Source organism: Typopeltis vanoorti, chromosome 18 (assembly GCF_054136105.1).
Source record: "Typopeltis vanoorti isolate ZY-2024b chromosome 18, IOZ_Tvanoo_1.0, whole genome shotgun sequence".
Lineage (NCBI taxonomy): Eukaryota > Metazoa > Arthropoda > Arachnida > Uropygi > Thelyphonidae > Typopeltis > Typopeltis vanoorti.
In genome coordinates this window covers 43798328-43822089 of record NC_143566.1, presented here as the reverse complement: position 1 = coordinate 43822089, position 23762 = coordinate 43798328, and the positions used below count along the sequence as shown (strand labels likewise).

Sequence of the window (23762 nt, the reverse complement as noted above, 5' to 3'; positions counted from 1 at the left end):
AAAAAAAATCAGAACTCCCTGGTGGACACAGGAAGTTAAAGAGGCAGTGAAGGAAAAGAAGAAAGCATATCAAAAGTTCCTGGCAAATAAGTCAGCTTTTACTCTTACAGAATACAGAGACAAATGTAAGAAAGCTAAACAGTGTGTAAAACTAGCTAAACAAAAGTCATGGGAGGACTTTGGCAAGAATATAGAAAATAAATATCAAGAAGGTGGCAAAATATTCTGGAGGTTGTTGAAGAAGCTTAGGAATGGAGGAAAGAGTGCTGTAAAAGCAATTAGAGATGATAAAGGTGAAATGAAAACAGGAGAAAAAGATATCCTTGAAGTATGGAGTAATTACTTTGAAAAACTGCTAAATGAAACAAGCAGTGATGACAGCACAGTGATAAAAAAACACTGACCAGGCATGCAGTCAGGAATACATATCCATACTTGAAGTAGAAAAAGCCATCAAAGGCTTGAAATGTGGAAAGGCAGCAGGAGTAGATGATATTCAACCAGAAATGCTGAAGTATGGTGGTATAAGAGTCTTACAGAGCTGCACTGCATAGTTCAGAAAGCCTGGACAGAGGGACGAATTCCCGATGATTGGAGTAGAGCTCTCATAGTACCCATATATAAAAAGGGAAATAAAACAATGTGAGAATTACAGAGGTATTTCCCTACTGAGTGTTCCTGGCAAGATCTATGCAAGTATACTTGAGAAACGGTTGAGAAGAATTGTAGAAGAAAAGCTTGGTGAAGAACAAGCTGGATTCAGGCCAAATAGAGGCTGTCAGGATCAGATCTTCACTTTACAACAAATAGTCGAGAAAGCATGGGAATATAACAAAGATCTGTATTTAAGTTTTGTCGATTTGGAAAAGGCATATGACAAGGTGCCAAGAGAGAAGCTATTCAATACGCTGCAGTTATATGGTGTCAACGGGTCATTATATCAAGCAATACTTAGTCTTTATTTGAGTTGTAAGTCAGCAGTTAGAATTGAAGGAAGTACAGGAAGATGGTTTAATGTTAAATCTAGTATGAGACAACAATGTACATTATCCCCTCTGTTATTCATTATCTATATGGATCACATTATGAAGAAAAGTGGTTATTAAACCTGATATCAAAATTGGAGATGTTAATGTCAGCTCTTTGCTTTATGCGGATGATGTTATACTTCTAAATAAATCTGCTAGAAGTCTGCAAGATTCTCTAACTAAATTCAATTGCTGTTGTAATAGATATGGTATGAAGGTCAGCAATAAAAAGACAAAGACAATGAAATAGGCAGAATCATTGAAAATGTCAACTGTGTTGTGAATGGAGAACCTGTGGAACAAGTAAAACATTTCAGCTACTTAGCCACGATTTTTACTGAAGATGGTAGATTAAATGTAGAAATAGACAACAGAATCAGCAAAGCTGGTACGGTAGGAAGTCAGTTGAATAAATTTATATGGAATAAGAGAGAAATTAGTCTGAACACTAAATTAGCTGTATACAAGACAGTGTTGAAACCAGTTTTAACTTATGGATCTGAGAGCTGGGTCAGAAGTAAAACACTTGACCAAAGACTAGAGACCGCAGATATGAGAGTCCTGAGAAAGATTAGAGGCGTGAACAGATAGCATCAATGGCAATATCATATTAAAAATGAGGATATTAGGAAAGAACTTGACATTGTCAGCATCCAGGAATGCGTTAGCAGAGCTAATCTCAGATGGTATGGTCACTTAAATAGAATGGGAGAGGAAAGATTAGCAAAACAAGTGTTCTCTGCCAGGTTGGCAGGAAAACGACCCAGAGGAAGACCAAGATATAGGTGGATTGATACGGTACAAAGTGCCTTAGACGATAGAAATATAAGATCTGATAATGTTGGAGTCTTGACAAGTAACAGACTGATTTGGAGGAAAATTGTAGATAGGAAGTTAGTAATGATGTAATTTTTTCATGTAGTACTGTCATATCCTGTACACCCCTTGAGGGTACATGGCAGGAATTTGATGATGATGATGATGATCCATACTTGAAAGTAGAAAAAGCCATCAAAATCCTGAAATGTGGAAAGACAGCTGGAGCAGATGATATTTGACGAGAAATGCTAAAGTATGGAGCTGTTAAGTCTTGCAATGACTTTCTGAACTGCATAGTTCAGAAAGCCTGGACAGAAGGACGAATTCCCGATGATTGGAGTAGGGCTCTCATTGTACCCATATATAAAAAGGGAAATAAAACTGAATGTGAGAATTACAGAGGTATTTCCCTACTGAGTGTTCCTGGCAAGATCTATGCAAGTATACTTGAGAAACGGTTGAGAAGAATTGCGGAAGAAAAGCTTGGTGAAGAACAACCTGGATTCAGACCAAATAGAGGCTGTCAGGATCAGATTTTCACTTTACGTCAAATAGTTGATAAATCATGGGAATATAACAAAGATATGTATTTAAGTTTTGTAGATGTGGAAAATGCATTTGACAAGTTGCCAGGAGAGAAGCTATTCAAAACGCTACATTTGCATGGTGTCAATGTGCATTATATCAAGCAATACTTAGTCTGTATTTGAGTTGTAAGTCAGCAGTTAGAATTGAAGGAAGTACAGGAAGATGATTTAATTTTAAATCTGATGTCAGTCAAGGATGTGCATTGTCTCCTCTGTTAATTATTATTATATTTATATGGAATAAGAGTAAGTAGTCAAAACACTAAATTAGCCGTATACAAGGCAGTGTTCAAAACCACCTTTAACTTATGATCTGAGAGCTGGGTTAGAAATAAAACACTTGACCAAAGACTCCAGACCATAGATATGAGAATCCTGAAAAAGATTAGGGGAATGAAGAGATGGCATCAATGGCAATATCATATTAAAAACAAAGGTATTAGGAAAGAACTTGACATTGTTAGCATCCAGAAATGTGTTAGAGCTGATGTCATGTGGTATGTTCTCATAAATAGATTGGGAGAGGAAAGATTAACAAAACAAGTTTTCTCTGCCAGGTTGTCAGGAAAAAGACCCAAAGGAAGATCAAGATATAAGTGGATTGATATGGTAAAAAGTGCCTGAGAAGACAGAAATATAAGATCTGATAATGTTGGATTCTTGACATGTACCCTCAAGGGTGTAAAGTAACCTGTACACCCCTTGAGGGTACATCTCAGGAATTTGATACTTATGAGATGCATAAACACCCATTGTTTTTGCATCTCACTTTGCATTATTCTTGTTTCTTCAGAATTGCAAAAAAAAAAAAATTTCTCTTACTTTGGGAGAGTAAATTAAATTGTGTTGGTGGACAGTGCACTCTACATTAGTACAATCTGTAGAAACAATGAAAGATCCTCCATCAAAATATGGAGTTGGTTACAAATATCATTTAGGTTATCTGGCTTAAGTGATAACAGCTACTTTGACTTGTGTGATTGATTTTTACTTTTCTTAAATCACCCTTCTTAATTAAGCTATATCCTGTTTTCATGCATCCATTAATGAATGAGACTTTTGTATGATATTGTAAATAGAATTGATTAAAATAATATATATTAACTGCCGGAGTGTTCTTTTTCCAATGAGCACATCCGTGTTGTGATAACTTCATTCATTCTTGCTTGGACACTGGAGGGGAAGGGGGGGGGGTTAATACATCATGCCAAAAATGGACCAATCAGAGATAACATTTTATTTTAAACTGGGAAAATCTGCCTCAAAAACAGTTAATGATCATAAAACCATGTATAGAAATGATTGCCTGTTACCCTAATTTGATTCGCACAATTTTGAGATGGTAGTGATTTGATGTAAGACGATCCATAACCACACAAACTTATCCGGATTCAGACTGATGAAAAGTGGGATGTTTGAGCTTATCGACAGCAGTTGTTGAATCACCACTCAGATGATTGCACAGAAATTAAATGTCAGAAATGGAATCAGCTCATGAAATTTTGCTAGGAAATTTAGGCAAAAGAAAGATTTGTTAATTCATACTGCATTCTTTAACTCCTGAACATTATTATTATTACATGACACCTCCAGGGTGTCCAAAAACTCATTGAGGGTGGGCACCAAGCTCTACAACTCTCTCTCTCCACCAACTACAGCGAACCTCGTCATCATCTACTGCCCACCACCACTAGTATTTTCACAGTCACAAACATCCATGCCCATGGTGGGATTCGAACCCACAGCCTTTTGGCTGGAGATCAGATTCGCTAACTACTTTGCTAACCAGGCTGGCTTGGAAAGCATTGCGTTGCTTGCTGTGAAAATTTATTTTGTTAAAAGTGACCAAGACCCAGAAGAAAGAATTATAACTTCATTTTAGAGAAAACTGTGAGCGGGAATGAAACATGGTGGTTCTAATACAACCCATAAACAGAGCAGCAAAGCATGGACTAGCAATCACTGACATCTCCAAGCTGATAGTTTTCTTTGATGCACACAAAATTTTCATAAGCAGTATGTTCTGGAAGGCTAAACTAAACAGTTAACAGTCAGTATCTCAGTGTCATGCGATGTCTGAATCAGTGCATTAGGATGAATGAGAGGGAAACATGGAATGATTAAAAGTAAATGGTTTATGTGGCTATTGCTACATGACAATGTTCCTGCACATTATATATTAAAGGTGAAACGATTTCTCTCTCCCAAATCCACCACTGTGTTTGAACACCTACCATATTTACTGGATTTGGCATCAGCAGACTTTTTTTCACTTCTGAATTGAAAACAAAATTCTTAAGTCCAATTTGACTGAGTGCAGGTCATTCAGAAGATTGTTTGCCAATCTCAGTCTATATCTTTAGACATCTAACAGATTGATGTTAGGCATCTGAATAAATGATGTCAACATTATATTGAAAGTAAATATGCTTGGTTGTCGACTTACGACCATTTAATAAATAAAAAAATAATAATAATAAATTAATAATAAATCAGGCAGCTACGCGTATGATAACTATGGGATACGATATCGTACGATAACTATCTCTCACATACACTCAGGCGCTTTCAAGTATCTGTTGCGTGTGGTGTATTAATTAAAATTCTACTGAAATACTATCCATAAAATGTCTAGTAAAAGGAAAATGCCTTCATCTACAGATACGCCAGCTAAGAAGTCCAGGAAAACTATTGATTTAGAGTGTAAAATGAAAGTTATCTAGAAGTATGAAGGCAAAGAAAGTGAATATGATAGCACGTGACTTGAAGTTATCACATTCCACGGTATCGAAGATACTTAAGGACAAAGAATGAATTCAGGAAGCTGTGAAAGGTTCTGCACCATGACCCGAACAATCCACAACCCAGCACAAGCAAAGATTAAAAATTGATTTTGTAAATTTTATTTGTATTAATTTTAAATTGTATTTTTGTGTTTACAATACAGTATTATTTTTCACATTATGTACAATATACATAATTATAAATTTAAAATATTATAAAAATAAATTATAAAGATGATAAAAAGATTAGCAAGGTTAAAGAATGCTATTAATAAATATATGGCCAGCATACGACCAGATTGACTTACGACTTGTCAGCCAGAACGGAAGTCGGTCGTAAGTCGATGACCAAGTGTAGTTCATCTTTCTATGGTTGTTCTTTATTTTTATACAAATTTTCTCATTATTTAATGAGCACACTGTATGCTGAATGGCAGTTTTGTGGAACAGCCTCTTTTCAGGATTCCTGCTTCACAAGTTAGAAGCATGAACATAAAATGCCAAATTTAGAGTTCTTTGCTTTTGATCTCCCTGGCTTAAGGTTCCCCATTCAGTAACATTCATTTGCTACTTCCGGAAAAAAAATTCTGAAAATCGCTGACCTCTTCAATTTCTTATCCATGATGCTTGACTTTGTGCAGTTCCATTACCAAAACATTGAAGTAATCCTCCTGTGTGATTTTAGTGTCCATCTGGCTTCACTTTTTCAAATCCATCAATCAAGTCTGAAGAGATGATGCATATTGTACATTTACCACCCTGAATACAAGCGAACACCCTACTTGCAAACTTTCAAGATATGAACATTTGATGTTTATGAACATTGCACAGACTAATTGCAATTACCAATTCATGTATGGAACACAGAATCCTGTGCATATAAGCATTTTATGATTTTCAAAGTTCACAGACATTTTGCCACATGCAACAGAAATTGCCTCGTTAGTAATTTCCTCCTTTTTCTATGCTATATTGAATGTTCTTCTATTATTTGAACATTTTGACCACATTAATAGTATGATCATATTTCAAGGGTAATAAAAAACTGAACAATATATTTAAATGCTCAAGTCTGGTCCCCTGGGTTTCTTGGGGGATGAGGGAGCAGTGGAAAGGATTCAGAAGCGAGAGACCAAGATGGTGGTTGGCCTGTGGAATGTTCCCTAAGGATCGATTAAGGGCATGTGGATTGCAGAAGTTGGTTGATGGGATATGATGGAAACATTTAAGTTGTTTAAAGGGTTTTATAGGATAGATGCAGGGGAAATATTTCAGCACTTGGCTAGAGGGACCAGAACAAGGCACATCCTTGGAAGTTGAATAATGGTGTGGTCAGGTAGGGGTGTGAGGACTATATTTTTTGCTTGGAGAGTTGTGAATGAGTGGAATAGGTTACCAGAGTCAGTTGTGAGTGCTTTGTCTGTTAATGGGTTAAAGGAGAAGTATGATAGATTTGATGGATTAGGTCTCCCACGATGAGTCTTCAGGCTCCATGGAAGTGCTCATATAATAATAATAAATATATAGTTCTTTTTTTTATTATCCTTGAAATATGGAAAACAGGGACATAGTGTTTGTGACAGTGCAGTGGTGAAAGGTGCAAAAAATTCAATCAATTTCAATAGATACTAAATTGGACATAATTAAGAGATCTGAAAATGGCAATTTGCATGTTTTAGCAAGTCGTGTTTATAATGTCAGTTGGTTTTAATATTGGCAGCAGTTTTAAAAGACTTTAAAGAGGAAAAAAGTTATTGTATTTGTAGTACAAGCTGTGTTCAGTTAATACTTTCTTTTGTAAAAAGGAAAAATTGTCATTGAAGAAATGGAACACTGTCTAACAATCAGAAAATAAAAATGTTTGGTTTGATTTATCTACATTGCAAAGGCATTAATAGAGATAACTTGCTAGAAAGAAATTGGAGGAAAACATTTTTTTTTAAACTTCTGTATTTTTATAATCAATTTTTGTTGTAAAATGCATCATTAACATTTTAATATTAATTAATGCAAAAATAATAACTATACAATCATGTACTTTAAAGTCCTTCATTGAAATACTTGCATATTTCAATGAAGGAAAACTGGACATTGCATTTTGGTTAATTAATCTAATTAATCAGCTTGAATAAATTATTTTAGAATTATTCAGTATGCCATCTTTGTATTAAGACAATTTCAGAAATGCATTGACAGATTTAACAATATATTTCATGAATAAAAAAAATTCAACTTATAAGCATGTTTATAAGTCGTTTTTTTTTTCCTTATAAACTTGTTTTTAATGGCACTTGTGACATAGTGAAGTTTACTGGACACATGCATTCAACAATAATAAAAAAAGAAACTAACTGGTCATCATCATCAATGCATAATCACAAGGGGAAGCTAGAACAAAGAATGGTCATCTCTTTTTATAGAGCAGAGCCATTTGCCAGAATGCCACCTTGTGAGTGGTTACAAAATAAGATTACAATTCAAGCTAAAATTTAGTGGTTGAAATAAAAAATCAAATTTAGATAATGAATTGAGTGACACAGCCACCATCATTATATCATATTAGCAAAAAAAAAAAGTGGGGGGGAGGACTGCACTATTGCCTGTCAGTTGTGAGGATGACTCTCCCGAATCTTGGCAATGGATAGGCAATCATTCTGATTTAAATTTTGGCAGTGTAGAAGTGCTTCAGCATCCTCTTTACATAATCACTCAAACCTAAACTTGCACCGATGTAAAAGTCGAGTTGTGAACCAGTCCACTTCATGCTAAGCAAGGCCAATTTTTCAGGTTTATTATTGCTGATATAAGATTGCTGTTTTTGTAGTCCTTTTTCAACAGAACATCTTGTTTGTCCAAAGTACAAGCAGAGGCACTCGCACTGGACCTGGTAAACAGGTTCAGTACTGATGAGGGAATGATATGTTAGTGGTTAAATTACAGAGATATACTTTTGTGTAGGGATGGGAATTGGGCTAAATATAAGCTGGCTTCCATGTATTGGGATAGATCTGGCTGAGTATAAGAGTGTAACAATGATATAGGACAAGTGTTCTGGATCACAAATTTTGAGCACACTTGTAGGACTCCCATCAGGACCAATTTTTTTTTTAGATTCTTCTAGTGTATTTTTTACCAAAATGCCTACTGTGGTTCTTTGGTAAAAACACATCCATGGAGGGTTTACTGCTTTTTGTATGGGTAGAGGTGATTTCCATTGGTCATCTCAGGAAGTTGGAGGAGGAGAAATGAAGCCTGCTGGCTCTTTATATTTAAGCAACTTAATGGATGCACCTTTTGGACAGCTCGTATAGCAAGTATATAAGTTCTTTTAGCTATACCCTTTGGTATTAATTTGGTCTAGCTACTCACTGATGAAGCCTCAAAAAAGGCTGAAACCAGTCTGGGTAGTGACTTCCCACCATAATGTAATAACAGCATATATTTCCTAGGAAGTGTGTTTTTACATTATGGAAAATACCAAAGAATAACTATCAGAACTTGACTCACCTTTGCAATGAGTTGCCCGGTATTGTACAACGTACTAGGACTACTTGCATTGGCTCACGCTAGTATTCGCCGATATTTTTATAGTTTACTATATTCGGCATGAAACTCTCTGAGTTTCTTATTCGGTTTTAAAACAATGTGGGATTTAATATCCCCTTAATTTAAATACTAAAATGCACTGCCGTTTGAGCAGTTACAGTTGGAAATGATATAACCGCACAACGACAAGCGTAAACTATCGGCGTTAGATCGCAGTACATTTGTTTCCGGTGAAAACATGTTAAAGGTTGTATTATATAATGCAATACAACCTTTAACATGTTTTATTGCATTTATGTAATGTTGTAAGCATTGTTATTATTTATAAACACAAATTTTAATTTTTTCCTTGGGGATGCTGCAGTATCGCCATGCTTATGTACAGGCCGCCACTGGTCTGTTCAATACTAATATACAATAGGTTTTACAAGTTTTGATAGGTGGGGTTCACAAATTGCCTCCCCACTGTAGTTAAATAAACAAAAGATTCCTGTATACACATTTGCAGTTGAAAAAAAATTATATTTTTGTAATTCAGGTACTATTGCTAAAATTAATCATTACCAAGTTTTCAAATCCGCATGGTTAGCCTAGTGGCTATGTGCTTTGCAACCATATGTCTGGGGAAGGAGTGTCCTAGGTTCGATTCCTGTTGGAGGTGTGAGGAGCTTAAGGATATTCCTCAGCCAATAGCCAAGTTAGCCGGTCTTGGGCGTGGACAGCAGGGTGTTTTCCACCAGTTTATCAGGAGGTTTTCATCCTACAAGCAGTCAAACCAGACCCAGAACACACACAGCTACAGTCATAAAATATACTACGGCAAGGAAGGCAACAGAAAATCACCTTGCTCGTAATCATTTCCCTGGTATGGTAGGATATAGTTGAGGGAATAGGATAAGTTATCGAGTTAGGGGTTTACCATTATGCATTTCTTTAGCTAAATGTTTCATTTATGTTAACATATCAAAATTACTATGTAAGACTAATAATAAAAATATGAATAATGCTAATTTCTTAAAGATGTCTCCAAATACTGCAAAGAAGAAATGTAAAAATTTCCTTTCTACCCTCATTCGACTGGCAAGTGAGCAACCTGAGGATGTAGCAACAAGAGTGAAAGATCTCATTCAAAGCTTGATAGTAAGTTTCTTTTAAAATATTATATACATCTGGTGTAGATAAGCATTCAGATTATTTTTACTTAACCAGCTTTGTTTAAACTATAAATACAGCAAAATGTCTTTCAGAAAAAAAATGGTACTGGTCTCTGTAGATGCAATTTAAACACATTTTCAAACCCTCTTAAAAACAAAAAGTTTCTTTGTTTTTTTTTCTCTACTGAGTTTGTTTATTATCCTATCTTCCACAAGGTATTTGATCCCAGCCATCACTGGGATCAAACACCTTGCAGGCGTGTTTGCCATGCAGTGCAACCCATGGTCATTTAGAAAGGGGAATCCTGGTAGTCTTGCACTACCTCTGCTTCAGCAAGATGGGCAGTTCTGGGTCCAGACGAGATCAATCAGCTAATGGGCTTGCCTGCAAGGGTCAAGCATGCTGCAGTAAGTCTCCTTCCCTGTGGTCTGGGATAGCCCTGGCTTCCCACTCCTGCGCGCAGTTATTGCTTTCTGGAGAGAGTGTAGCCGTGGTGTGTGGGGAGCTCTGGTGTTGAACAAATCACTCAAGCATGAATTCTTTATTATCAATTGTTTTAAGGGCCCTAACAAAGTCCCATTCAGGTAATAACATTGATACCTCTTTCAATAACAGAAGTAAGAAACAAAAGACATGATTCCAGTATAAATGTACCATTTTTTCTAATCATCTGTGCAACATGTGAAAAGCCAGTAGGGAAAATGTCTCCCTCTTTTATTCAAAAGGGTTTTAGGACTGGTAGTTTCTTCCAAAACAGTTAAGAAACTATTTTCTAGTGATCTGTAGAAACGTGTCAACAACATTCCAAAAAATTACTCAGAGCAATCTTAATCAATGGAATAACAATAACAGTTACACTTCATAAAATACTCATTTCCTGTAGAGGAGTAATCTCAGAGTGGGATCTCCTTGATGTTCCTATGAGGAGATAGATATATTCAGAGCTGGAAAACCAGTGGGGGGGGGGGGGGCAACAGGTATGAGGTGCCTCCTGATCCATTGGATGGTCACCTAGATACATTATCCTTACTTTTGATCCTCCTAAGCCTTCAACATCTGTAAAAGCAGGGTATCTCAATTGTCCTGTTAGACTGTACATCCCTAATCCACTGAGATGCTTCAAATTCCAGAAATATGGACATTCCCATGCTGGCTGTTGTGGATCTACCACCTGTGCAAAAGAGCATGATAACAATCTTGCTCTGCAAAGAAAGAAAAACAAAAAAAAATCTTGCTCTAAAAAGAAAGCTTCACCCTGATCCTGATTTATTTAATATTGGCACAAACTGTTATCCTTATAGCACCTGAGTCCAAGTTCTTCGGACTTATATTTGATACATTCTTTACAGACATTTGTTATTTCTAGGATAAGTACAAAAAAAGTGCTGAATATCCTTCGCATTTAGTGGTTTGCCAGAATGATTTGTGTTTTTGTGCACTTATACGTTCAAAGCTTGATTACAGTTCTGCAAGGAAGAGCATGCTGCAGTGGTTGGATGCTATCCATCATCAGGGTGTCTGAGTAGTTACTGTGCTGCTTTTTGCAACATCACCCATTCACAGTCTTTATGTTGAATCAACTGAACCCTCCTCTATCACTAGCCTGGTTGCCCAGGTGGTTAGTGTATCTGCTCTCCAGCCAAGAGGCTGTGGGTTTAAATCCCACCAAGGGCATAGATGTTTGTGATTGTCCTGCTAACCAGTTACTACTGTGACCTGTCCTGGTGCAATATGACCTTTGATGTTTTTGCACAAAAAAAAAAAAAAATCAAATCAATCCCCCTCTATCACTTAAATGAAAATAATAAATTTAGTTTAATCCTTTATCCAAGTGTAAGCAAACAAAGTTTGCGCCTAAAAATATCTTCAGGACTGAGGTAAGGTAGTGCAACACCAGGCATCTCTGAGCAAAGGTGGACAAAGCTCTCATCACTCCTTGTCTCAGTATCTCCCATAATGCAACACCAGGCAACTCCGAGCAAAGGTGGACAAAGCTCTCAGACAAGGAGTGATGAGAGAGCTTTGTCCACCTTTGCTCGGAGTTGCCTGGTGTTGCACTACCTTACCTCAGTCCTGAAGATATTTTCAGGTGAAACTTTGTTTGCTTACACTTGGATAAAAGATTAAACTAAATTTATTATAGTCTAACCAAGTGCAAAATAAACTTCCAACATCGTTCTCTAAATCCAGAGTAATTCAATAATAAGGTAGATGAAAATGTTTGTCTCTTAATTATGTCCTCAAGATAGTCTCTTCAGATCATCCTACATGGACTAGTCTTTTCTCAGCATTAGGAGAGCCAATATCGCACACATCAGCAGAGATCTCTGTTGGCTGTGATACTGTGTTTAACATTCCTATCTCCAACCAGATCCCATTAAATTGCAGTAATTATACAGCAGAGTTGCATGACATTCAGCTTGCACTTGTGCATATCATAGAAAACTCCTACCAAAAGTGTGTAATTTATACAGACTGAATTCTTTACAGGCTATCCATTTCTGGTGTATAATCCACAATCAGTGCTTGATGAGGTATTACAACCTTTGTACAAAATTAAAGATCCTTAATTTTGGTTTTCAGTGTGTTGGATTCCCAGCCACATTGGAAATAACATTCCTATGAGCTGATCTGGCAGCTGCCAGATCAGCTCATACTTTTTTGACATACTGACTATACCTCTCTATGTTCACTGGGTATCTACAGATGCCATATGGTCACTCCGATGCTCAGTGATGTGCCTCGCCATGTAGTCCTGTTGTTTGCTTTTCTGGCAGCCTCAACTCTCTGTAGATCAGTCACTCCATACACACCATTCATCCATCTCGTTGATGGTCTACCCCTGCCTCTTTTTCCAGGAACTTTACCTTCTATTACTGTTCTGAGAATTCCCCCTTCCATCTTTTATCTGTGTCCAAAATATTTTAACTTTCTTCTGTCAATATCATTAAGGAGCCTTAAAGTTTTAACTAATCTTTTCTTAACACCCATTCATTTGTATGCCTTTCAGTATATGATATCCTCAGCAGCTTTCTGTAACACCACATCTCAAACGCAGATATCCGTTTCTTATCTGACTTCTTTAGGTTCCAAGTCTCACATCCATAAGTCGCTGTTGGAAAAACAACTGCATCCAAAATCCTTAACTTTAAATTCCCATGAAGATAGATCTATCCTTCCAGATTTTAGCCAGGTCTCTGACTATTGTTTTAGCCATTCCTAACCTTTTTCTGACTTCTTCTGAACAGCAATTCTTCACATTAATAATGGATCCCCGGTACTCAAACTTGCTGACTTCCTCAATTCTTTCTCCATTATGGTATGCTTGTTTCTCAAGAGCTTCTCTGTTTGTATTTCCTTTGCGAACCATAATCTTTGTCTTGCTAGGATTGTCTTTGTCTGACTGTACCCAGTTTATAAAATCAAAGTTAATGTCCATTGGTAATACTCCTGGCAGGAAGCACTGACAAACAGATTGCATGAGATTAAGCCTTAAGATTAGTCAACGTAGAAACAGAAGAAAGGAAGCTCTTGCTAGGCTCTGCATAGGTCACAGTCATCTTAGACATTCTTATTTACTGAGGGCTGATGAACCACTTATGTGTGAGAAATGCAACACTTGTCATTAGTGATATTCTAGCAGTGTGCTGGCACTTCATATGAGAGAGGAATGACATTTTTACTTATCTGGTTGAGCCCTATATTATCAGGCAGATGTTATCAGACTTAGACAAATTTTATGAGGCTTTTAAATTTTGATAAAGGAAAAATCCTTTGACACAGTAAGCTATGAAAAGTTAATGGAAATATTAAATGACATTCAAATTGATACAGAAGATCTCAGAATAATAATAGAATTATACTGGAATCAGAAGATACAAATTATAAATGAAATTAATAATGAAGCAATAGATATCAAAAAAAGAGTCAGACAAGTATGATGTCAAATGTATAATATCCTTTTCAATAATAATCAGTAATAAACTTTTCAATATATACAGTGAAATGATAATAAAAGAATATGAAGAAATTGAAATAAGAATACTACATCCGTTTTCACAAATACAGTCATTCTGGACTTGCGGGTCATGCGCTGGATACACGCCACAGAATACGGTGGAAGAAAGCTACAGTGATACACCGTAGCAAATACAAATTTGAAAGACTCTTTATGGAATCAGCCTCAGCCCTAAGAAATTCTCCAAACCTCAACAAATTTGGTTGTATGTGACTGCCCCAAATTTGGGAGGCCTACATCAGCAGACCTTCAGCCCAACGGCCAAGAACACCTACTTAGCCCGCTAGAGGGCACCATCAGGACTGTTAGGAGAACAATAGCTTCATCTCTTCATTCCCAGTTTCTGTGTTGTAGTGCCTACGTGCACGTAACTTTTTTTGTAAGTTCCTTTAGAAGATGGCAACGTGACGTTGCCAAAATATCGGAAAATATTTATTGAAGATTAATATAATTTATATCCTTAACTACGTTGTTCAATTCCTTAAGTGTTTTAATAATGCATAACCAACGTATAAGCCTGTCTACGAGAATCAACATCATCCACGGAGATGCAATCGCACGGAAGGCCCGCCAATACGGTAAATTGAAATTGAAGCTGTCTAGACAATTAAATCGTCTAGCGTTCCTGAAACGCTGCCGGGATAATAAAGTAATCCCGAACTGTGTAAAATTTAAGCACCGGTTTGTGTCACAAAAAGCTTTCCGAATATATAACCACACTAGCTACGCGTTGCTACGCAAACAAATCGCCGCCACGCGGATGCTCTTAGCGGACATTAACGAAGCTATTCGTGGCGTCGAAGATGAGCTTTCGTGCACTTTGAACCACGAACTTTGGTCGATTTTACATGATGTCTCATGTACCGCTGCTGAAAAAGAATTTAAAAAAATACGAGGCCGACAGATGAAAAAGTTCGAGAAATTAAAAAAGAACTCTACCGTCCTTCCAAAACCTGCTACCAACACGGTAATCAACCTTTCTTCAGTCACCCTGAAGCCTGAAGCACTCAACACGCTGTCACGTGGACACAACTTCGCCATTGCTCCCAATAAAATACCTAGTGAGGATATTATGATCCAGATCGAACGCGGAATCCGCCACCTTCCACATCAAGTCGCCAACAGTGTAAGACTGGATGTAGCCTGTGTCCTTTCCAAAGCAAGACCACCAAAAACCAACATATCAAACAACGAATATAAAGCTTTACAGGAAATGAAGAATAATAAAGAATTAGTTATCACCAAAGCGGATAAGGGAAATGCAGCTGTAGTCCTTTTGGTTAAGTACTCCCTACACAGGTAAGCTGAATGCTCTTCTATTAGATCGGGCCACTTACCTCCCTATCAATTACAATCCCACCAACTCTCAAATTAGAAAACTTCACAGGCTTCTTAAGAGAGTCACTTCTTGGCCTGTAGAAGTTGCCAACAGATTAAAGCCGTTTAACTCTATACCCCCCCCCCCCGTATTTACGGACTCCCAAAAATACACAAAGAAAATGTGCCATTACGTCCCATAGTGGATGGCATTGATTCCCCCACATACAAATTAGCTAAACATTTGGCCAAAGAGCTCACACACTATACTGGCAACACACCATCACACATAAAAAACTCAGCCTATTTCAAAGCCAGCATAGAAAACCTTACACTCCAACATACTGACATAATGGTCAGCTTTGATGTCTCCTCTTTATTTACAAATGTCCCATTCAAGGAAACTTTAGAGCTAATCCAAGCTAAATTTTCTCCCGATATCTCAGCCTTATTTCCGTTCACAATGAACTCAGGCTATTTCGTTTGGCAGGGAAAATTCTACAAACAAATAGAGGGGACAGCCATGGGTTCACCACTCTCCTCACCCTTGGCCAATTTCTTTATGGAGACCTTTGAAGAAAAAGCATTAGCCTCTGCCCCACAAAAACCAACCGTATGGCTTCGCTACATTGATGAAGTGTTCGCTATTTGGCCACATGGCTCTGAAACACTTCTCTCCTTCTTAACACACTTAAACAACCAACACCCCAGGATCAAATTCACTCTGGAAAAAGAGGAAAACAACAGCCTCCCTTTCCTAGACACACTAGTCACCCGCCAGCCTAATGGATCCTTGGTTTTCTCAGTTTATAGAAAACCCACCCATACAGGCAGATACATTCACCAACAATCCCACCATCCCCCCTCACAACAATATGGAGTAGTGAAAACACTATACAACAGGGCTAAACTAATCTGTTCGAACGACTTGGCCCTAAACACTGAACTAAATCACATCCTCAACACTTTCTCAGCCAATGGCTACCCCCCCCCCCCCAAAATAGTAAAACCTACAAACCACAGATCCCCCCCCCCCTCCACAACAAGGATTACTCTAAATCCATCACCATTCCCTACATCTGAGGCACCTCAGAAAAGATTGCCAAAATCTTAAAAAAACATGACCTGACCTCCTGTTACAAACCTTACAGAAAATTGGCATCCCTTATCCACTCCACTAAAGACCAGCCACTTCCCCTAGACCTACCTGGTGTTTACCAGGTCCCTTGCAGTTGTAAACTGTCTTACTTTGGCCAAACAGGCAGGACAGCAAATATCAGAATTTCGGAATACAAGGACTACATCCGTTTTCACAAATACAATCATTCTGGACTTGCGGACCATGCTCTGGATACACGCCATAGAATACGGTGGAAGAAAGCTACAGTGATACACCATAGCAAATACAAATTTTAAAGACTCTTTATGGAATCAGCCTCAGCCCTAAGAAATTCTCCAAACCTCAACAAATTTGGTTGTATGCGACTGCCCCAAATTTGGGAGGCCTACATCAGCAGACCTTCAGCCCAACGGCCAAGAACACCTACTTAGCCCGCTAGAGGGCACCATCAGGACTGTTAAGAGAACAATAGCTTCATCTCTTCATTCCCAGTTTCTGTATTGTAGTGCCTACGTGCACGTAACTTTTTTTGTAAGTTCCTTTAGAAGATGGCAACGTGACGTTGCCGAAATATCGGAAAATATTTATTGAAGTTTAATGTAATTTTTATCCTTAACTACGTTGTTCAATTCCTTAAGTGTTTTAATAATAAGAAATAAGAATATGGAATGAAAATATGGTTGAAATACCTAATTAAAAGAAAAAGAAGAATTGTGGTTTATTAATTACAGCCAAAACCAAGTACAGATATCCCTCGATGTTACCGTGTATATCAAAATTGCGTTAATTAAATCTGATAATCAGTGGTAAAAATTAGAATTCGTCCATGATCGATTACTGTATTAATAATTCGTTTTATATGGTACTCATTTAGGAAAGATAAAAAAAATGAATGCAAAGTCATGTTTAATAAATACTTCTACCTACATTATTTACTGCAATTTTTTATCAAAAGAAGTTATCAAGAGTCGTTCGAACAATTTTAGTTTTTTTCTTATCGGCATAAATTCTACGAAAACAAGCAAAATGACTCTCCAGACCTCGGCAAACAAGCAATAAGACATAAAGAAAAAACACTGGAAATATAATACATGATGATACAAATTAAGTGGATATTGAATCCAACATTATTTCACAGCTGAATATAGAAACTACAAGAGTTTCGTGCCGAATATATAGAAACAAAACGTTTTGGCGGATGCAAGCATAAGCAACCTTATGGGCAACTAGTAGTAAAAGTGGACTAAGCTCCAGATCACTTTCCTTAGTATTTTCCATAATGTAAAGTACATCTCCTAGAGGACATGTATGATAAATAAGCCTTTGGCTCTCTATTTCAGTAATAATGCATGATGGTTTATTTATTTTCAGTTACAATCTAGAAATTATTGAACAAAGAATTAAAAAAAAACAACTAAACTATACTATACTGACATCAGAGGTCGCAGTATCTCTCAGATACAATTTACTGTCAAATATCACAAACCTTTACATAACACGTGTTAAACCAAACTGACAGCAAAAGCAGTGTGGAATATCACTCGTAACATATGAATCCACAGCTACTCATGACCTCCAAGCTATACATTGAATTGTGTAAGAATATTTATATTAAACATTTTGCATGTATTTGTGAGATCAGCTGAGAGCTTCGCAGGGTTAAAGGCGCTTTAATCAAAATTCTTACTGCATATATCAAGGGATTGCTGCAATTAATTTCGCTGCGTTAAGCAAAACCACCTTAAGCAATGGATACCTGTATATTGTAAGCAACAAAACACAAATTTAACAGTACCAACAGGATTCATTCAAAATGTAAAGGCTTATAATTATTTAGGATAATGATTACAGAAGATGTAACAACAGTTATTGAAATCAAGAATAGCTAAGTCAAAAGAAGCATTCTGGAATAATAAATTACTAATAACCTCTGGAATAAATAGATCAAAATAAGAATTAAAAAAATCCTTTGTGTATGGCTCACATTGAATTATGGATGCGAGACACTGACATATACAATATCCGTAATCAGGAAATTGCAGGCCTTTAAGATGCAGTGTTGTAGGAGAGCACTGAAGATTTCTTGAAAAGAGAAAAAGAAATAATGAAGTATTAAAGTTAATGGGAAGCACAAAAGGAGCACTTGTAGAAGACTTCATAAAGAGCAAGTGTAAGAATGGCAGGCTTAATAAGAATCACATATTAAGAGGATCAGCAGGGAAACATCTCTGGAAATACTGGAAGGAAAATTAGAGGGCGGTAGACAAGAACTTCGCCGATATGTAAAGAAATGGATTGGTCACAAGAGCTATTTTGAGATCAGAAGGATGGCAGAGGAATGGACACTCTGACATACCATGATTTCTAACCTCCAAATTGGAGAAGCTACTTAAGAAGAATAAATATTCAAACCCTAGATTTCTCTTCCTAGGCTAACTTTCATTTCTTTCTGTTCTTAACATAAATGCTAGTATGCTTTTTCTCTCATGTCACTCCTTTTCAGAGGACTTGAAATAAGAAGTATCACCATTTAGTTTTGAACAGGATGAAATTTAGCATCATATTAAAAAAAGTGTTTAAGAAAGTTTTAAAACAATAAAATTGAGTGTTTTTAGGGTGAACTTGAGACTAAAATATGCAAATATTATTGGAGTGGAAAAAATTAAAGAATTTTAAAACAAAAACCAAATCTTGGAGACTCACTGGCAAACAAGAAGAAAATATTGATTCAGCCAAAGAGATCTGTGGCAAACTTGTTAGCAATGATTTTTTTTTCTTTAAAAACAAAGGGGGTGGGTGGGACTCAATGGCAGACTCAGGAAGTTAAAGTGCATCATGTAAGTCAACATTTTGAGAGAATTAAAAGTTAATAATTTAAGAAAACAATGTGTAATGGTAACTAAACAAATTGTGGGATGACTTTGGTAAAAATATTGAAAATAAAGGACAATATTGAAAAAAAATGGGTTTGGCATCAGGTACCTAGAGAAATTATTTATTTGGACAAGACTTTTTGCACACAGTCAGGGAAACTAGATCATCTTGGGAGGAATGCTAAGGATGCGTGTCAAGTTCAGCTAGGATGTGTAATAGTGATAATGCCAATGCGCATGGTTTGAATCTGCTGAAGGGATAAGTCATGCTTTAGGTTTGGTCATTTGGAGTGTGTGTGGGGGCGGGGATGGAGAAAGTTGTGCAAATGGGACACGCAGACTGTATATTTAAGTATAAGAAAAGTGATGTCTATACAGAGATACAAGAAGACTCGAGTGACTTTCTGAATTTGATTTACAATGTCCAAGTATTGATGCAAGATTCTTGCATCTTAGTGAACAATACTTTAAACTTACATAGGCAAAGTGGATATTAGATCCAGCAGAAACAAAGTAGTTGAGTTTGTTGCTTTGGTAAATACACTTTGGCTTAAAATGGTTACCATTAATGAAATCTGGCTCTCTCACAGTCAGATGTAGTAACTGGAATAAAGTGTAAAGGGTGTAGTATTTTTAGGAATGACAGAAGAGATAGTAAAGAGGGTGGGAGTACTATTAATGATATCAGATGACTAGAATAGAAACTTATGAAAGCACTAACTATAATGATAGGCTGTGTAGTAAGGAGTTTGGGGCATGTTATGAAATGGAGGCTAACAGGAATGAATGTTACTGTATACCTGGCAGTTCATTTGCTGCAGATGAAGAAATGCATTGCCGAATTACCCTGATGGGTTCTAAATGAGTAATTGCTATGGGTGACTTAAATTATCTGAATATTGATTGGGTAACAGAGAAGACCATGGCAAGAATGAAGGAGAATTTATTGAGCTATTGATAGTGTTGTGAGTTTAGTTCTTTTGGAGCTAAATCTAGTTCCTTTTTTTCTTCCCTAGCTCCAAAAATTTTAATCTAGTACCTAGCTCCAAATCTAGCTCCTTCAGAACTTGTTTCAGCTCTTTTTAGTTGTTTTTTTAACCTACTCTTAAAGAAATTGTTTTAAAAGATGTTCGCATTTGATAAAGAATTGTATTGTACATTTGGTGCAAGTATCATACACGTTTCAAACTTCCAATGACGTCAGTCACTCACTTGGCCCAACAGTCAGCCATTTTGTCACCTTGAAGTTGATAGCACCACTACAAGTTAGTCTGTTGCACAGTTCTGGTTGGTAATTACAATAGCGAGTAGGAAGTTTTCAAAGACTGATTGTAATTCGTTGCAGTAAAGAGTTGTATACCCTTCTTCAAAAATGAGCAAAGAGACAAATAAAGCTTACAAGCAAAAATTTAGGAGGGAGTGTTTCGTAAATGGCTGTGTGAAGTTCCTTGTGATGCCACAAAAGGCCACTGTAAGTTTTGCAGATGTGATATAGCTGCTAAATATTGTCAGCTTTACAAGCTGACAATAATTGAGAATTGAGAGAATGAGATGATGAGGAAGACTGCAAAAAGTTGGATGGACAATATAAAAGAACTTGCCAACTTGAACTTACAATTGCTGAAAGAAAGGACATGAGGCAGAGTGGGATGGAAAGCCTTTGTTCACAGGATCACCAAGAGTGGAAAATGACTGGATGGCACATAACAACAGAGTTCGAAAAACAAATGAGATGGAAGTGAAATGAATGTGCAATCTTATTAAGCAAGAGATCCATAAGATGATGTGGAAGGAATATCATGAGAATAAGGGTGAAAGGAGTTATGAAATATATAAGTGTGAGCTATTGTACAGAAATCTGAGTTGTAGTATGAAAAGAAATTGGCTGTGCAAGCTAAAGGCAACCCTAAAGAATGATTAAACTCACATGGGAACAAGTGAATTCATTAACATTGAATGCTTGCTGGCATCAGCTCTGGCCAGAAGTTGTCAACAGTTTTAAAGGATTTCAATCGATTGAAAATGAAGCCAAAGAAATCATACAAATTGCAAAAGCAATTGGCGGCGAATTATTTTCAGATATTCGAAGAAGGGCAAGTCAAAGAATAAATTGAGAAATGACGACTGAAGAATTTGGATGATCTTGTAACACCAGCCAGCAGTGATAGTGAAGAAGAAGATAAAGCGCCTTTAACTTACAAGAAGTTAAAAGAATTGTTAAAAAAGGCACAGGAACTGTCTGATTTTGCAATGGCGATTGACCCAAATGAAGAGGACACTTTATGAAAGACATTGAAAAACTCTGCGCTCCTTACCACGAAACTTTTAAAGAGTTGCGTCAGCCATTGTCCCAAGCAAAAATCACTAGCTTTTTAAAAAAATAATTGTATCATGTACTTACTTATTAAGCAGTAATAAAAATCCTTTCAATTAACATTTGTTTCATTTTTCCCTTTTAATTACAACATTATTTAGATTAGTTTAAATTATACATACATACTTTATTAATTTGAACTGTACCTAACCCATTTTATTCCATAGAAACTTAACTTTGCGGAACGCGATTTTGCCGTGTGCACAGTGTATTAATGACGTAACCCCACGCTCGGCAAGGATTTACTGTATATAGATAGGCATTCATCATCGATCTCCCTACAAACTGAAAGTGATTACAGACATACCAGAATATGCCTTGTATGTTCACATAAAAGCACCCAACCATATTAACCTACATGGGTTCAATATCTACATACCACAGCAGAATGATCTGACATCACAAATCTTGGACTTCATTCAAAACCATCTTTCCAAAATCGACCAAGAACATATCATAATAGCTGGAGACTTCGACTATACTCTTGACCAAAAGACAAACTTCAATGTACTGAACATTGTAGCTTATTGAAAAAACAAACTTCAAACACTGGTAAATGATAATGAACTCATTGGTGTCTTTAGGCTTCAACATCCAGATAAGAAGTCTTACACATGGAGATCAGCAATCACAGCAACTTTTAGGCCTCTCTACCAAGCACAACTCTACAGATACATTTTCAAACACACTGGTTCTCTAGTTAGAAATATCTCACACATTCCTTCCTACATCTCAGATCATTGCTTCATTAAGCTGCAACTTTCATTATCTTTAGAAGCATCCAAAGCAGAAAGTGTCTACTGAAAAATTCAGATTATAACAAATATTCAGGCTTTGATATCTACACCCACTGACTCGAAAGTGAATACAGAACCAATGAAAACATGGTGGCCCCACCTAAAATTACAAATAAAATCCTATACACAGAGTTATAGTCACCAGAAAAGTCAGAGGAACATTAGCATCCAACAAGTCAAAGAACAGCTCCAATATCTTCCAGAAGCCCTGAATATCACTCAGCCCTCCAATTGATGCAGACACTTAGAATTATCTGCAAAAAGTGTCCTACTTAGATCATGCCATTATCATATAAATCTTTCAGATGCACCCACAAAATATTTTTTCTCATTGGAAAAAAAAAAATCAAGGCAGCAAACTACATCTCTGCAATACACTACAAGATGGTAGCATCACAGAAGATCCAAATAAAAAGTACTTCTGAAATCCTGCAATACTACAAGAATGCATACAACTCTACAGGAACATCATGCCATGCATGAAATACTGAAAGAAACAAAAAGAATCTCTGCAACAGGTTGGAACCACTTAGAAAAAGCACTCACTCTAAATGAACTGAAAACTCCATGCACATCCTTGCCAAAGAACAAATCTCCTGGACTTGATGGACTTACAACAGAGTTTTTCCTAGTCTTCTGGAATCAACTCGGACTAGTGCTCCTTAAGACACTGCAAAAAGCCTACTTCAATGGGCTCCCACAATCTGTTACAACCTCAGTATCACGACTGATACCAAAGAAGGGAGACACCATAGACATTGGAAACCGTCCAATCTCACTAATCAGTACAGATTGCAAAATCATTTCCAAAGTTATTGCAAACTGACTAAAGCCAGCACTGCCTGAAGTTATTGGCCAATATCAAACTTATTCTGTTCCAGGAAGATCAATACATGATAACCTCCATCTAATAAGAGATCTTCTCCACATCGCAAACAGCCGAAATGAAAACCTAGCACTCTGCCTTTACGAAGTCCTAAAGACATTTGGCTATGGTCCTCTCATTATTGACACAGCCCAATTGCTATACAGAGATGCACTTTCCTGTTAAAAATCAACAGGAGAGTGCATCTCTCCTGTCGATTTTTTTGTTTATGTTGTCATAAACAAAAAAATTTGTTGTGCCATACTCTCGAGGGATCAAGCAAGGATGTCCTCTCTCTGAACAACTATACACACTAGCCATAGAACCTTTCTTAAAAAGAGCATAACACCATGATCTCCAAACAAACCATCATAACAGAACCACATCTAAAAAATAGGCCTGTCAGTATATGCTGATGACGTCACCATAATAGTTCATAATGACAAAGAAATGACAGTAACTGATGAAGTACACAGATTA

At 36.8% G+C, this 23762-nt stretch overlaps 1 protein-coding gene across 2 annotated transcripts in view; it reads left to right on the top strand.

Annotated features, from left to right (window-relative positions):
- LOC150096621 (transcription initiation factor TFIID subunit 4B-like) overlaps nt 1–23762 on the top strand; it is a 383016-nt gene that overhangs the window by 102947 nt on the left and 256307 nt on the right. For both annotated transcript variants that reach the window (XM_090407990.1, XM_090407989.1), the window contains exon 6: nt 9784–9903. In XM_090407990.1, the coding sequence (XP_090264116.1) occupies nt 9784–9903 (120 nt within the window). The remainder of the gene's footprint in view (nt 1–9783; nt 9904–23762) is intronic.